Here is a 17,139-nt window from a genome sequence, read left to right as displayed (position 1 = left end):
GGTGCAGTTCAAACTAGTCAAAAGCTACACCATTTGAGGAGGTGTGGTTTCAATTAAAAAAACATGTTATTGTATTTGGTTGTGACCAGTTCAGTCCGACAAGTTCTCTATACTCTTCCAGTGGTTTCCCCAGCTCTGAACCTTGAATAATTTAGAGATCAGACTTGGAAGATCGACAATGCAACAACATAAAGGGTTGACCAATTTTCTTCAAAGACATCAATTAAGAATTGCACAGCAAATGTACAACACGAAGATGGAGACCATTGCTACTGCAGGAGGGTACTCAATAAGATAGCTAACTGTACTCCTAGTTTTCCTTGGGAAATGTGTCTCCACTGGCGAACCCACTTCCCTTGCAACACAAACAAATATGATGGTGTTTTATTCACATTTCCTCTCTGAAAGTGAACTTACTCATTGTTAGAGAATTGGGAAGGCACACCACATACAGTTCTGCAGGTGTTCTCTTTTGTCAGTAACTCTGCCCAGAAATGACAACACACTGTCCCATAACTGGAAATACAGACATTCTACCATATGTGGTTAATGTCAGCATTTGTAAATGCACTTTGACACGCAAAGTTTGATTCTTTGAGTTGGGAAATTGTGTGTACAAGTACTTATTTTTGGATATCAAAAATTAATATTTGAGTGGATAGTGGGTTGTGAATCAGACGCATTTTATAGAGTGGACATCAAAGGCAATAGCTCAAAAAAGACAGAATAAGGAGAATGTATTTACTTCGATAGCATGGAAAGCAGCTCATAGCTGTCAAGTAACGTACCACACAGGGGAGTTCCTGATAGCGCAGTTACCAATTTCCTCACTATATTGATTTAAATTACAGTGCCACCATGCCATTTTCAGTTATTACGGTAATAAAACATACTCTGCAGCAAATTTTCTTATTTTTGATAACCATGGTTTCATCCATGGCTGTAGCTCCATGTTGTTAAAGTCAGACTCTTGTGAACCCTTCTCAAGCCATTCTGTGTTACTATACAGCTATTAACTGTGGGCTGTGAATTATATTATTCCAGGCACCGGTCTCATTCTGTGATGTTGCTGCGTATTTCTCGGAAGATGAGTGGAAGCTTCTGCACTTATGGCAGGAGGAACTTTACAAGAAGGTGATGAAAGAAATACACCAAGCCTTGTTCTCACTAGGTAAGAGGAGTTTGAGATCCTGTCTACATTGTGTTTATATGGTAGAATATAGATTCTTCATTTGAGTTTGGTTTAATAATTAATTAGGGGAGTTAATTGTAATCATGGTGAGAGTTGTGGTGAAATCCAAAGGGTCTTATCAAGCTTTTCTTTCCTGGGCACTAGAAGGCTATCTGTTTTGCCATTCTACTCTTGAAGCAATCTTGTTTCAAGTAGGAGGTCAAGAAAGTCTGTAGGAGCCCAGCAGTAACAGAGATTGTGTGCGGTGCTGCCCTTGCAATGGCAAATGAGCAAAGCCTCATTTGCATAGGCGCATAGCCTAATTCAAAGGAGGGAATTATTTTGCCCTGGTCTATGTGCATGCACATAAAAGACTTTTGAAGATGCAGTAAGTATTTGGCTCACTCCTGCCTGCCCTTTATAGTGCAGCCAAAGAGGGTCACTGGGCCCTCTGAGGATCTTGACAATGAAGTGCAGTTACAGACAGCTATGCCTCACGGGAGGCCCTGGACCCCTTTTTGAAGTAAGCTACTGGATGCTTTTCAGATATACTTCTAATAAGGCAGGGACTACTTTCCTAGGTGTATCTTGCTCCCTGACTTTTATTGCACAACCCCTTGTATAACCTTTTGTGGTCACCTGTATATACAGTGATAGTTAACCAGTGCTCTGTGCTCCTCTGCTGAAATGTGTTTTGCACATACCCTAGTTTCTTCCATTTACTGCCTCTCCTTAGAACGGTATTAGTTGTTAATAAGATTCATAGTTATGTCCTGAGCCAGCCACACACAGTTCAGCTTCATGTGCATGCACACTGTGGTCCTTTTGTTAATCAGACATCAAATGTTGAGAGCCATGTTTGTTTGTTATATACTAAAGCTGCTATTGCCGATCCTGTGAAAACGAGTTGGGTGCAACTGAAAGATAAAACCAGTGCTAATTCTGTCTATTACCTAAAATGTTGAGGATTTATTATGGTTTCAACTTACATTTTTCCGACAGGGCCTGCTATTGCTACAGCTGTTTTTTCACTGAGAGCAAAAGAAAAGGAAGATGTTTACCCTGTGGATGAACAGCTCTCTCATGGAAAATCTGCTTCTGGCTGTTCTCCACGTGAGTGAGAAATACAAATTAACTAAAATGGGGCTCAGACTATAATAAAAAGAGAAAGTCTGCATGCACAACTCATGCCTTTGCTCACTAAGGGGCTGATTCACAAACTGCTCTTTTGAGTAAGTTTACTTTTTTGAGTAGTGCAGTTACTACTACTTGGTATTTGCAAACTGCACTTTTGTTGTAACTTACACTTTTATAGTAACTCACACCTTTGTAATACGTTCAGCACTGCAGATAGCCATCCACTGTTACTGCAACATCCTCGACCCCACAGAAAACAATTGAAACAGGGCCTTAAAATAAGTATGATCTATTTATATTTCCTGAAAAAAACAAAGGTTACAGGGATGTTATAGTTGTTACTGAATTTACTCGTAAACCCATAAAATTGAGCAGTTATAGTCTCAGGGGTGTGGAATTTATTAAAATATCTACTTGTCCAGGGGACAGGTTGCTTCTCAAATCTACTTGTCCTGTAAAAAGATCTACTTGTCCCTTTGGTGCCATGTAGTGTGGCGCCAAATTATGGCAGCAATCTCATTATGTAAGAGCTCTGATAATAGCCTTTCTGATTATGCCAGGACTACTACCACTGTAGGGCTTGAATACTTGCAGTTTCAATCCCTACTGTAGCAATTTCCTTATTTTGCCACCTTTCTGCAGATCTGCATAATGGGGCTGGAGGAAGCAGTAAGCAATAGTTCCAGTGCTGAAATGCCTTTGAGTCTGCTAACCTACTAACCTGCATGTTTTAAAGATTTTCACCAGCTTCTCTCTAATATTTTCCCATAATAAGAAAGGTTGGACATTTACTCCTGACAATGGCAGAATTAGAACTTCTTCCAGGGTTGAGAAGAAAGTGGCTGGAGGGAAAATGAACTTGCAAATGCTCAATAGATTTTCACATGAGCAAATCTACACATGCGTATTTACCCATGCTAAAATACAGTTCACAAATATTTTATAGGGGTACGACATATACCATGGGTGCACTTTTGTGACTTTCTTTAAGAATTTGGGGCCACATGTAGGTAGGTTCAGATTTGCGACCCGCAAATCCGAATGTAGGATGGTGTCCCTGACACCGTCTGTGATTCGCAAGCGCTTCGCAAATGCCCACCTCATGAATAATCATGAGGTGGGTCGCAATTTGTGACCCCCTTGTGAAAGGCAGCCCTCACAGGGATGGTGGCCTGCTGGAGACAGCAGACCACCATGTCTGTGATTGCTTTTCAATAAAGCAGTTTTTTTTTTTTTGTAATGCAGCCCGTTTTCCTTAAAGGAAAACGAGATGCATTACAAAAACAAAAAATTAAATGTTTTTGTTTCATTTTTTCAGAGCAGGCAGTGGTCCCCAGGACCACTGCCTGCTCTGAAATTGTTTTTACAGTGACATTCACAATGGGGAAGGGGTCCCCTGGGGACCCCTTCCCTTTTGCGAAAGTATTAGCACCCATTTGAAATGGGTGCAAACTGCGATTGGATTGCCCGCATTCGCAAAACAATCCTACATTGCACTGCGAGTCGCAATTAGGAAGGGAACACCCCTTCCTAATTGCGAGTCGCAAACCCGTTTTGCGATTCATTAACCAGGTTACCGAATCGCAAAACTGGGTTTGTGCATCACAATGTGCTTTTTGCACGTCGCAAACAGCGAAAGTCGCTGTTTGCGACATACAAAAAGCTACCTACCTGTGGGTCTTGGTCCCTAATTAGGTCTGGTGTTAACAAAGACATTTTGTTTTTATTAAACTTCTATTTCTCTTTCGGCTGGCTTTACTGTGAGTGATCACATTCTGCTCTTCCACAAGGAGCATATTGGCACACAAAGTAGTTTTGTTCAGTGTCAGGAACTACAGTGACAATCAGTGACGTAACAAAACTGGAGGGTACCCCTTTGCAAAGAACATGGAGGAGCCCCCTCTCCAGACTCACTCAGGGCAGGTGCTGTGCTGAAGGGGCCCCCTGGAGGGCGGCTGCGGGGCCTTTGTTATGCCACTGGTGGCAACGTGTGCTTTTAGAGTTCAAAAACGTTTTGGGGGGGGGTTTTGCCAGTGTTTGTTACAATGTTGAGGGCCTGGTAGCTCCCACAAAAATAAAGTGTTACTAAAGCCATGTCAAAACAAGACACTCATTGATGAAACTAAAAGACTTATAAAAATATTTCAGATCAGTTGGCTTTGTCAGTGTTTGTTTATTTTCATGCTTCCCATAATCGTGTTGAAAATGGTTACACTGATTTTCCATTAGAAATATTTTTGGGAAATACTATCATGCATCAAAACATTTTACTAAATGACACTTCATTTGCATCTAATCAGAGAGCATTCTGGGAGCATTATACTTAGCCTCAAAGCCTAAACTTTTCAAACATGTGTATACACGTTTTATTTTTTGTACTGGAACCAACGTCAGTAGTGAAGTGTGGCCTTAAAACATTTATTTACAGCACTCTCCCTAATAATGAACCATAAATACAAGTTCGAACAGCATTATCTTTTGGAAACACATTACCTCAACTGCAGAGAGTTCCACTCTCTGTAAACAGGAAGCCAAAGGGTTTGTGCTGCCGAGGGTTGGGCCTACTTGTCCCAAGGACAAAGTAAACATAAAAACTTGTTGCCCTTGACCCCAAACAAGATGTGCCGGGCGTCGGGCGATAGGAATTCCACATCCCTGTATAGTTAAGTGTTTTTTTAAGTAACTAAAACTCACACCCTAAGGTGACTAAAACCTGTGCTCTCTTTGTAGAACAAAGCACTACAACTTGACCTAATTGACACTGTTTTTTTGTAAACCAATAAAAACCTTCATAACCTTCTTCAAGTATTTTAAACTGTTGGCCTCAAGCCAGTATGTATTTTTCAAAGTTGGAAAAAATGTGAAATGCACAATTTAGAGTTTGTTGATAGACGCCAAAAGGAGTGGCTTTAATTTTGACCTCAAATACATTAAGACTAAACATACAGGGTTAAATGGCTTTCCACCAGGAATTTGAGCCTCACGAACAAGAAGGAAAAAAGTCACGTCCGAGAAGAAGAGGGATTACTGGAAACCACACCCATTAATTAACCTTGATAATAAAAAGATGCAACCTTCACCTCCGGCCTCAATTAAGTGCAGTTTGTTTGTCCCAAGTCCACCTCTGATCTGCTGGGGAAGTATGACAACTGCTCCCACAGCTTGTTGGACACCAGAGGTAAGTGAAGCTTAAAACTGCCAAGCTGCACTGTCCAGAAAGTGGGTGTCCCAATCACTTTATAGAGTATCCAGAAACACACAGTGAGTGACCCCACAGTAAGTGGTGCTTTGGCACATTAAGGCAGAGACCAGGATGCTAATGCACTAAATTAAGAACTTTGGCCCTCATTACAACCCTTGCGGTCGGTGTTAAATCGGCAGTAATACCGTCAACAGGCCGGCGGTTAAAAAAAAAAAGAATCACGACCATGGTGGAAATCGCCAACACATACAGCTACTTTAACACTCTGTAGGAAAGTACGATCTTGCCTCACATGTAACCCCCATTTTTACTGAATGTATGTTTGTTTGTTCCTGTGTCACTGGGATCCTGCTAGCCAGGATCCCAGTGCTCAAAGTATGCCCTGTATGTGTTCCCTGTGTGGTGCCTAACTGTATCACTGAGGCTCTGCTAACCAGAACCTCAGTGTTTATACTCTCTCTGCTTTTAAAATTGTCACTGCAGGCTAGTGACTAATTTTAACAATTCTTATTGGCACACCGGAACACCCTTATAATCCCCTAGTATATGGTACCTAGGTACCCAGGGTATTGGGGTTCCAGGAGATCCCTATGGCCTGCAGCATTTCTTTTGCCACCCATAGGGAGCTCAGACATTTCTTTCACAGGACTGCCACTGCAGCCTGAGTGAAATAACATCCACTGTATTTCACAGCCATTTTACACTGCACCTAAGTAACTTATAAGTCACCTATATGTCTAACCTTCACTTAGTGAAGGTTAGGTGCAAAGTTACTTAGTGTGTGGGCACCCTGGCACTAGCCAAGGTGCCCCCACATTGTTCAGGGCAAATTCCCCAGACTTTGTGAGTGCGGGAACACCATTACACGTGTGCACTACATATAGGTCAATACCTATATGTAGCGTCACAATGGTAACTCCAAACATGGCCATGTAACATGTCTAGGATCATGGAATTGTCCCCCCTATACCGTTCTTGGGGGGACAATTCCATGCATCCCGGGACTCCAGCATAGAGCCCGGGTACTGCCAAACTAACTCTCTGGGGTTTTCTCTGCAGCTACCGCTGTTGCCAACCCTCAGACAGGTTTCTGCCCCCCTGGGGCCTGGGCAGCCCAGTCCCAGGAAGGCAGAACAAAGGATTTCCTCTGAGAGAGGGTGTTACACCCTCTCCCTTTGGAAATAGGTGTGAAGGGCCTGGGAGGAGTAGCCTCTCCTGGCCTCTGGAAATGCTTTGAAGGGCACAGATGGTGCCCTCCTTGCTTACGCCAGTCTACACTGGTTCAGGGAACCCCCCACCCCTGCTCTGGCACAAAACTGGACAAAGGAAAGGGGAGTGGCCACTCCCCTGACCATCACCTCCCATGTGCCTAGAGCTCCTCCAGTGTGTCCCAGACCTCTGCCATCTTGGATGCAGAGGAGGGAGGGCACAATGGACAGCTCTGAGTGGCCAGTGCCAGCAGGTGACGTCAGAGACCCCTCCTGATAGGTGCTTACCTTTCTCTATAGCCAATCCTCCTCTGAGGGCTATTTAGGGTCTCTCCTGTGGGAATCTCACCAGATAACGAATGTAAGAGCTCACCAGAGTTCCTCTGCACTTCCCTCTTCGACTTCTGCCTAGGATCGGCCGCTGACTGCTCCAGGACGCCTGCAAAACTGCAACAAAGTAGCAAGAAGACTACCAGCAACATTGTAGCGCCTCATCCTGCCGGCTTTCTCGACTGTTTCCTGGTGGTGCATGCTCTGAGGGCTGTCTGCCTTCACCCTGCACTGGAAGCCAAGAAGAAATCTCCCGTGGGTCGACGGAATCTTCCCCCTGCCAACGCAGGCACCAAACGTCTGCATCACTGGTCCTCTGGGTCCCCTCTCATCTTAACGAGCGTGGTCCCTGGAACACAGGAGCTGGATCCAAGTGTCCCTGACAGTCCAGTGGCCCTTCTTTCCAAATTTGGTGGAGTAAGTCCTTGCCTCCCCACGCCAGACAGTAATCCTGTGTACTGCATGATCTGCAGCTGCTCGGGCTTCTGTGCACTTTTGCAAGACTTCCTTCGTGCACAGCCTAGCCCAGGTCCCCAGCACTCTGTCCTGCATTGCCCAACTCGCTGATTTGGACTCTGACTTCGTGGGACCCTCTTTTGTTGTGCTGAGTCGACCGTTGTGCTCAGATCTTCTGAACGCCTGTTCAGGTGCTTCTGCGGGTGCTGCCTGCTTCTGCGCAGGCTCTCCGTGTCACTGAGCACCCCCTCTGTCTCATCCTCCAAGGGGCAACCTCCTGGTCCTTCCTGGGCCCTGGCAACACCCAAAATCCTCAACCGCAACTCTTGCGGCTAGCAAGGCTTGTTTGCGGTCTTTCCGCGTGGAAACAACTCTGCATCCTCCAGCACGTCGTGGGACATCTTCTGACCAAAGGAGAAGTTCCTGGCACCTTCCGTGGTTGCAGAATCTTCGGCTTCCTCCACCCGGAGGCAGCCCTTTTGCACCTTCATCCGGGGTTTAGTGGGCACCTTCCCCCACTGGACACTTGCGTGACTCTTGGACTTGGTCCCCTTCCTTTACAGGTCCTCAGGTCAAGGAATCCGTCTTCAGTGCTTTGCAGTCAGTTTTTGTCCTTGCAGAATCCCCTATCTCGACTTTACTGTCTGTCTGGGGTAGTAGGGTAACTTTACTCATACTTTTCAGGGTCTTGGGGTGGGGTGTCTTGGACACCCTTAGTGTTTTCTTACACTCCCAGCAACCCTCTACACACTACACTAGGCCTGGGGTCCATTTGTGGTTCACATTCCACTTTTGGAGTATATGGTTTGTGTTGCCCCTAGGCCTGTTGTCTCCTATTGCATTCTATTGTGTTCTACACTGTTTGCACTACTTTTCTAACTGTTTACTTACCTGATTTTGGGTTGTGTGTATATTTTGTGTACATTACTTACCTCCTAAGGGAGTATATCCTCTGAGATACTTTTGGCATATTGTCACTGAAATAAAGTACCTTTATTTTCAGTAACTCAGAGTATTGCGTTTTCTTATGATATAGTGCTAAGTGATATAAGTGGTATAGTAGGAGCTTTGCATGTCTCCTAGTTCAGCCTAAGCTGCTCTGCTATAACTACCTCTGCCAGCCTAAGCTGCTAGAACACTTCTAATCTACTAATAAGGGATAACTGGACCTGGCAGAAGGTGTAAGTACCACAAGGCACCCACTATAAGCCAGGCCAGCCTCCTACACACTCCGACCGCCACGGCGGTTGAAACAAACACGCTGCAGTAACCGCCAACAGACAGGCGGAAGACAATGTACCGCCCACTGTATTACAGGGCACCAATCTGCCACCCTTTCCGGGGCAGAACCAACGCCATTAAAAGCACAGCGGAAACAGTACTTTGAACGGAAACCACTCACCTCTCGACACCCAACGAGGAACCAGGACGCAATGGAGCCCAAGTTACAGGTGCTACCAATGTTGGTTTACCTCCTCTTCTACCAGGAGCAGCAAAGACAGCGGCAACGACCACAGTGAGTACTGCACCTAGCACACAGGGGTTGGGGGGGGAGAGAGTGACACACACACGCAACACCCCCACCCTCACCCACAACACCAATCACACAAATACATGCCGCATCATTACATATACACCCCGTAACCCTCTGGAAGAACGCAAAGACAAAAGGAAATGATTGTAACAAGTGTAATCATCAAAAATTCAGATATGGAAACAGGTCTGTAACAGATCAGTATATACAGATATGTACAGCAACTACACGAGTCCGGATAGTGTTTCATTCAATGTCCGTGGACCAGTGGTCCCAAAATGCATGGGCAAAGCCCACACGATACCTGCCTCTAAACGGAAAGAACACTACTGGGGCATCAGGTCGAAAAAAAACAGGCACCTCAGGGGGAAGGGGAGAGGGACACCTCAGACGGATGAAGGGACGACGCCACTGCTCCATGAGGGGGCTCCATGCCCATTGTTTGGTCCTGGGGAGTGCAAAGCCACAGTCTCACAAGTCTCTCAGATGGGTGGTTTCCCCACTGTTTGGTCCTGGGGAGTGCAAAGCCACAGTCTCACAAGTCTCTCAAGTGGGTGGTTTCTCCACTGTTTGGTCCTGGGGAGTGCAAAGCACAATCTCAGAAGTCTCTCAAGTGGGTGGTGTGCCCACTGTTTGGTCTTGGGGAGTGCAAAGCCACAGTCTCTTTAGTGGATCCTTTTCTCCACTGGTTCTGGAGGGGGCTTAGTACCCAAAGTGCTTCATCCTGCCAAGGACTGAGGTAGTGGATGCTGTTCTCCGCTGGTTCTGGAGGGGGCTTAGTGCCCAGAGTGCTTCATCCTGCCAAGGACTGGGGTAGTGGATGCTGTTCTCCACTGGTTCTGGAGGGGGCTTAGTGCCCAGAGTGCTTCATCCTGCCAAGGACTTGGGTAGTGGATGCAGTTCTCCACTTGTTCTGGAGGGGGCTTTTTGCCCAGAGTGCTTCATCCTGCCAAGGACTGGGGTAGTGAATGCTGTTCTCCACTGGTTCTGGAGGGGGCTTAGTGCCCAGAGTACTTCATCCTGCCTAGGACCTGGGTAGTGGATGCTGTTCTCCACTTGTTCTGGTGGGGGCTTAGTGCCCAGAGTGCTTCATCCTGCCAAGGACTGGGGTAGTGGATGCTGTTCTCCACTGGTTCTGGATGGGGCTTTGTGCCCAGAGTGCTTCACATTCCCGCACCTGGGTGTCAGAGCCACAAGATTTCCTGGGAACAGGTAGCATGATACTCCATGGAGGCAGAGACACAGTCCACCCTGTGGTGACTCAGCCTGGCAACTGCTGGTACTGCCAGTGCTGGCTGTGGTGCCTCATGTACGCTGTGCAGGGTCCCGGACTTCTCCTGCAGCCTCCGACGACTGCCCACTGGGGGTGATGTCCATGTCGGCTGTGGTGGCACAGTCTGAGTACGTCGAGGTGCAGGTGATGGTGGTTACGGCCGTGTCAGCGGCGGACATGCAGGCAGTGGTGCATGTGTCAGCACCTGTGGAGAGAGACACCAGGAAGTCTCCTGCAGCCTCAGACGGCTGCCCACTGGGGATGATGCTGGGGACTGGAGCAGAGGCAGCAGACATGCAGGTGGGCGTGCAGGTGGCGGTGCAGGTGGCGGTGGTTGCGGCAGTGTCCACCGTAGAACAGGTTGCTGTTCTGACCTGCAGAAGGGGTGTCACCAGTCCCTCACCCTGAGGCTCCCTGCCCTGAGCTGACTTCCGTTTAGCCTTGTGTCCCTTCTCCGCCTTGGAAGTTGCTGCTGGGACCTTGGCACTGTCCTCTTTTGTCTTGGAGGAGGCCTTGCTGCTTGCTTAGTTACGGCTTGTCCTTACGGCATGTTGTCCCCTTCTTCACCTTGGCAGGTGGCGGAATAGGGCGATCCTTGCCTCATTAGGTGGCGCACTGGCAGCCCTGACGGGTGAGGCCCGCGATGTTATAGGACTTGCAGGGACCACAGTGCTGGAGGATTTCGTGGCTGGGATGCTGGGCTGGGATCAAAGTTAGCGAGGAAACGTTTTTTAGACACACTGGGACGGGAAGATGGAGGGGGTTTGGGAGTGGAGGAAGAGGTAATGGTAGTAGGAGGTGTACGTCTGCTGAATTTGGGTGAGGGTGCATGGGCTGGAGGCTGTTGAGTGGGTGTGTGCCGGCGTTTGTGTAGTTTGGGAGTAGGGCTCACAGACACACTGGGAGAGGACACAGGGGATGTGTGAATGGTAGTGGGGGTGGTGATTGCACATGAGCGGTGTGTGGTGATGGAGGTAGTAGCTGAGGATGTAGTGCATGCAGGTGTGAGTGGAGATGAGACTGGGAGGGAAGAGGAGGAGATGGAGGAGGGGTACACAGTGGAAGCAGTGGATGTTGGTGTGTGTGCATGGGGATGGTGCTTGGGTGAGTGCCTGCGGGATGTGTGGTGCTTATGTTTGCTATGTCCACTCTTGTGTTTGATGAGTGTGCATGCTGGTCTGATGATGTGCTTGGGATAGGCTAAGGTACAGGGGTTTGTGTCTGGGTAATGGAAGTTGGAGGGGGGAGGCTGGGACAATGACTGGCATCAGTGCTGAGGCCAGAGCCTCAAATGCTCTCTGTTGGGCTGCCACGCCAGAATGAATGCCCTCCAAGTATGCATTTGTTTGCTGCAAATGCCTCTCGAAAACCCTGGATGGCATTCAAAATGGTTGATTGCCCAACAGTGAGGGATCTTAGGAAGTCAATAGCCTCCTCACTGACGGCAGCAGGGCTGACTGGGGCAGGGCCTGAGGTGCCTGGGGCGAAGGAGATGCCCACCCTCCTGGGTGAGCGGGCACGGGAAACTCAATGAGGGGCTGCTGGGAGGGCGGTGCTGGTAGGGGGGGTGGCGGCTGTACCTGTTGTTGACACAGAGGTGCCTGCCACCGCAAGAGAGTTCCCACCAGAGGAGGAGCCGCTGTCGCTGGTGTCTCCTCGCCTTCAGACTCTGTACATTCACCCTCCAGGGCCATGTGGGTTGTAGCTCCCTCTTGCTCCGGTGCCACTGCTCCTCCACCAGATGATGCTAATGCACACAAGGACAGGGTGACAAAACAAAAAAGGGGGGAAGACAGAGGAGAGACATGGTCAGTGCCTGCAACAACACCACCGTTGGTGGACACAACACATAGGGAGCAGCCCTATGCACTAGGCCATGCACTTACAGTTCAGGGGAAAATCACATGCCCATGGTGGACTGTGCCTATACCCATTTGATGCACACCTGGAATCCACAGGAGCCTGATTAGGTGTAGAGGGCCACTACCACTTTTGGAGTTGGACTGGCACTGAGCCTGCCTAACAATGGATCTACCCTGGCACGCTTGCCCTGCCCTAGGGGAACCCACAGCCCTCTTCCCACACCCAGAAACCTCATGAAGCGCGCAGAGTCAGCTGCATGAGACAGAACTCACCCCCTTGTGGCTGCCGTGATGCCCTCCAGCACCCATCCAACTCCGGATATGCCACCACCAGGATCTGGTACATCAGGGGGGTCATGGTGCGACGGGAACCCCTTCCACGTTGGGAGGCCATCCCCAGCTGGGCCTCCACCGTCTTCTTCGTCCAGCGGCGCAGATCCTCCCATCTTTTGCGGTAGTGGGTGCTCCATCTATGGTAGACCCCCAGGGTCCGCACTTCCTTGGCGATGGCACGGCAAATACCCTTCTTCTGGTGGGCGCTGACCTAGAGGAAATGTAAAGTAGGAATGGATTTTATTCCCCCGTCCGATTATTCTTACTCATTGGCCACAACCACCCACCCTGGCCCACAAACACCAACAATGACCATCCTCACATGCTTGCCTCTGCCCACCCCCCACCTGTATCTTCCATTGACGCCACTCCATACATTCATGTCACATCCATCATGCTCACAGTGTACTCACCTGTTTGTCTGGTGGACCGTAGAGTTGCGTGTACTGGGGGAGGACCCCATCCACCAGTTTGTCCAACTCCTCCGCAGTGAAGGCAGGGGCCCTTTCCACAGACACTGTAGCCATTATCGCTTCCAGACTCAGGTCACAGCAGCACTTGCAGTGTAGGTCCTCTCCTGTTGAAGGTCAGGTATCAAGTGAGTGAACAGATAGAAAATGGCGGTCACGTCCGCGGCAGTGCGTACCGTCACCGCCGGCATACATCGCCATTGGCTCCTGGAACCCATAGGATCCAATGATAACCAATGCCGAATTGCGCTGCGGTCTTCGTCCGCCTACCGCGACGGTGTACAACTACAGCGCAGTTACCTCATTTCCCCTTGTCTCTCCTTACAGGTCAGACAGCCGCCATTTCAGGTGGCCACTTGGCAGGCCAACTAACTGCATCACAGCACTTTTGTGCAGGAATACAGACATACAGCGCTAAACACAGATTACATCACATTTGTTCTAAACACCCTTGTGCAAGCTATGTGGTGTATGACCCTCTGCTCACCCTTCTCCTCCATAGGCCAAGTCCACTGGGGCAGATGGTGAGATGGCATCATCCTCCGGTATACAGACCCCTGGTGGACCTGTCGACAATGGAAGACAGACACATCATCATCACCTACAGACTTGATTGTGCCACAGTCCATGAACTGTGTGCCCAGTTGGAGCCAGACCTGATGTCAGCTATCCGCCATCCCACAGGAATCCCCCCCCCCCCACACCCCCCTCTAGTGAAGGTCCTGTCAGTACTCCATTTCCTGGCCAGTGGGTCCTTTCAAACAACAGTGGCCATAGCATCAGGGATGTCACAGCCAATGTTCTCTAACGTGTTGTCCAAAGTGTAGTCTGCCCTGCTGAAACACATGCGCAGCTACATCGTATTCCCCTAGGTGGAGGATTTGCCCACAGTGAAAGGTAACTTCTATGCCCTGGGACATATCCCCAACATCATTGGTGCCATTGATGGTACACATGTGGCATTTGTCCCCCCGCAGAAATGAACAGGTGTACAGAAACTGCAAAAGCTACCATTCTATGAATGTGCAGATGGTGTGTTTGGCAGACCAGTACATCTCCCTTGTGAATGCCAAGTATCCTGGCTCAGTGCATGACGCTTACATTTTGAGGAATAGCAGCATCCATTATGTGATGGGTCAACTCCAGAGGCACTGTGTGTGGCTAATAGGTGAGCCCAAGGTCCCAGGTGTCTGGCTATGGTAGAGTACCTAATGTTGGTGCATGTCTCACAGTTGCCCCTCTATATTTCCAGGTGACTCTGGTTACCCCAACCTGTCATGGCTACTGACCCCAGTGAGGAATGCCAGGATAAGGGCAGAGGAACACTACAATGAGGCACATGGGTGGACTAGGAGGATAACTGAGCGTACTTTCAGCCTCCTGAAGACCAGGTTCCGGTGCCTCCATCTGACAGGTGGCTCCCTATACTACTCACCGAAGAAGGTGTGCCAGATAATCGTGGCATGCTGTATGCTGCACAACCTGGCTTTGAGATGCCAGGTGCCTTTTCTGCAGGAGGATGGGCCTGATGTTGGTCTTGTGGCAGCTGTGGAGCTTGTGGACTGTGAAGAAGAGGAGGCAGAAGAAGAAGATATTGACAACCGAAACAACATCATCATGCAATACTTCCAGTGAGACACTGATAAGAGACTGACACTGCTCCTCTCATATCAGACTACTGTAGGACATTGCATGATTCTGCCTTTTTGCCTATGTGTATGGACCCTGACAGTTCACTTTGGCTTTCCATTTTACAGATCTGTGTACCACTTTCTGCCTTCCGCTACGTTTACTGCTGCCCAACAACTGTCTAACATTGGTATGTGAAAATGAACATTGGCATTGCAATTTTTCTGAAAGTTTGCAATAACACATTTGTGAAGGCTGACTCCAGATTGATTTGTGAGTCAAGGGTGTTTATTTCTGTGCTAATAAGTGGAGGGGGCTGTGCAATGGCTGGGGTGATGGTGGAGGAATGTCCATGGTGGAGTCCAGTCTATTGGCATCACAGGTGCATTTTCCAAGGAGGGATAGGAAGTGGAGTAATGGCAGTTGAAGGTGCACAGGGTAAAAGAGTAGGACAGAAGGGTGACTATCAGGAGAGTCTTATTTCCTGGCGGGGGACTTGGCAATGTTCTCTGTCTTGTGCCTGGATCTCAGGGACCGTTTGCTGGGTGGTTCTCCTTCTGCAGGGGGTGGGGTGCTGGTGGCCTGTTGGTCCTGTGGCAGGACCTCCTGTCCACTAGCTCTGGCAGAGCTGGAAGGCTGTTCATCGTTCAGGCTAGTGTCAGGGGCCCTTTGTTGTGCCACTGTGTCCCTCTTGGTGTTGGCCATGTCTGCCAGCACCCCTGCAATGGTGACCATGGTTTTGTTAATGGACTTCAAGTCCTCCCTGATCCCCAGGTATTGTTCCTCCTGCAGCCGCTGGGTCTCCAAAAACTTGGCCAGTACCGTACCCATGGTCTCCTGGGAATGATGGTATGCTGCTCCCATGATGTTGGAGAGTGCCTCGTGGAGAGTGGGTTCCCTGGGCCTGTCCTCCCCGTCGCACAGCAGTCTTCCCAGCTTCTCTGTTATCCTGTGCCTCTGTCCCCTGAACCGTGTGCCCACTCCCACTGACCCCAGGTCCCTGATTGTCTTGGGTTAGTGGGTTTGCCTGGGGTCCCTGTAGTGGTGGACACACTGCTGATTGACATGTCCTGGGGACAGTGGCATGGTCCCACTGGGTGGGTGCTGTGGGGGTGTTTCCTGAGGGAGGAGGTTCTGTGGTTGTTTGTGACAGTAGCAGGGGAACCGACTGTCCCGAGGTCCCTGATGGGCCGGTCTGGTCAGCTTGATCCAGGCGTGCAGAGCTGCTGTCGTCACTGTGGGCCTCTTCTGTGGGGGGACTGGATATGGCTGACACCTCCTGTCCGGTGACGTTGGGTAGGGGTCCTGTTGGGGGGTAAATTCATAGTTATTGTATCTGTGTGTGCCCTCTTGTCCAATGTGTGAGTTACCCTCTACTCCTGTGGTTGGCTTATTGTCTTTGGCCTTGTGTGATTGTTAATTCCTGGTGAGTATCTGTACTGGACATGCTTTGGTGATAGGTGTCCATGCATTGGTGTGACATGCAGGCCTTGGGAGTGGGATGTGTGGGTTGTGATAATGGGGTATCTGTGGAGTGTTGGGGTGATGGGTGTGAGGGTTGGTGATGACATGCAGGTAGGGTGGGGGGATATAGTAGTAAAGATTTGCCTTACCAGAGTCCAGTCCTCCTGCTACTCCTGCCAGGCCCTCACGATTCATGATTGCCAAGACTTGCTCCTCCCATGTTGTTAGTTGTGGGGGAGGAGGTGGGGGTCCACCACCAGTCCTCTGTACGGCTATCTGGTGTCTGGATACCACTGAACGCACCTTCCCCTGTAGGTCGTTCCACCTCTTCCTGATGTCATCCTGTGTTCTTGGATGCTGTCCCACTGCGTTGACCCTGTCATAGCTCCATCTTCCTTGCAATGGATGTCTGCTGCACCTGTGATCCGAATAGCTGTGGCTCTACCCGGATGATTCCCTCCACCACGACCCTGAGCTCTTCCTCAGAAAACCTCAGGTATCTTTCAGGTGCCATGATGTGGTGAGGGTGATGTGTGAGGTGCTGTCTGTTGTGATGTGTGGGCGGGGATGTGTTGGGGTGTATTATTTGAGGTGCGTGGATGTTGTATGAGTGATGGCGTTGTGTGCCTGTGGATGCTGGTGTTATGTTTGCTATTCTCTCTCTCTGGGCTTCTTCCAAACAGGTCATTGTAAGGGGTTGTGGGTAATGTGGGTGTGTGTTTTATATAGTGTTGTGGGTGTGGTGTTTGTATGTGTGTCAGGTGTGTGTATTTTGAATACTCCAATGTGGTTGTGTTTTGTAAGTGTGTGTGTATTTTGAGGAGGCGGTGTGTACCGCCAATGGATTACCGCGGTTGAATGACAGGTGCGTTGTTTCATGGGCCATGAGAATGTGGGCATAGTTCTGTTGGCGTGATGGTGTAGGTTTTGGTATCGCCAGTTTATCACTGACCTTTGGTGAGGCGGACTTGTGTGGGTGTCTGTATTGTGGCAGATTACGAGATGTGGGTCGTAATACCTGTAGCAGATTTCCGCCGCGGCAACGGTATCTTGATGGCCGTCAGCACAGT

General features: G+C 49.2%; 1 protein-coding gene across 1 annotated transcript in view; it reads left to right on the top strand.

The window, feature by feature from the left end:
• The window catches only part of LOC138300147 (zinc finger protein 37A-like), a 68,453-nt gene that overhangs the window by 35,680 nt on the left and 15,634 nt on the right, over nt 1-17,139 (top strand). The window contains exons 2-3 of the mRNA XM_069239098.1: nt 1,045-1,171; nt 2,174-2,284. Coding sequence (XP_069095199.1) covers nt 1,045-1,171; nt 2,174-2,284 — 238 coding nt within the window. The remainder of the gene's footprint in view (nt 1-1,044; nt 1,172-2,173; nt 2,285-17,139) is intronic.

The sequence above is a fragment of the Pleurodeles waltl genome, chromosome 6 (assembly GCF_031143425.1).
Source record: "Pleurodeles waltl isolate 20211129_DDA chromosome 6, aPleWal1.hap1.20221129, whole genome shotgun sequence".
Classification (NCBI taxonomy): Eukaryota; Metazoa; Chordata; class Amphibia; order Caudata; family Salamandridae; genus Pleurodeles; species Pleurodeles waltl.
Note: the sequence above shows the minus strand (reverse complement) of the source record. Positions and strands in the feature narration are given on the sequence as shown.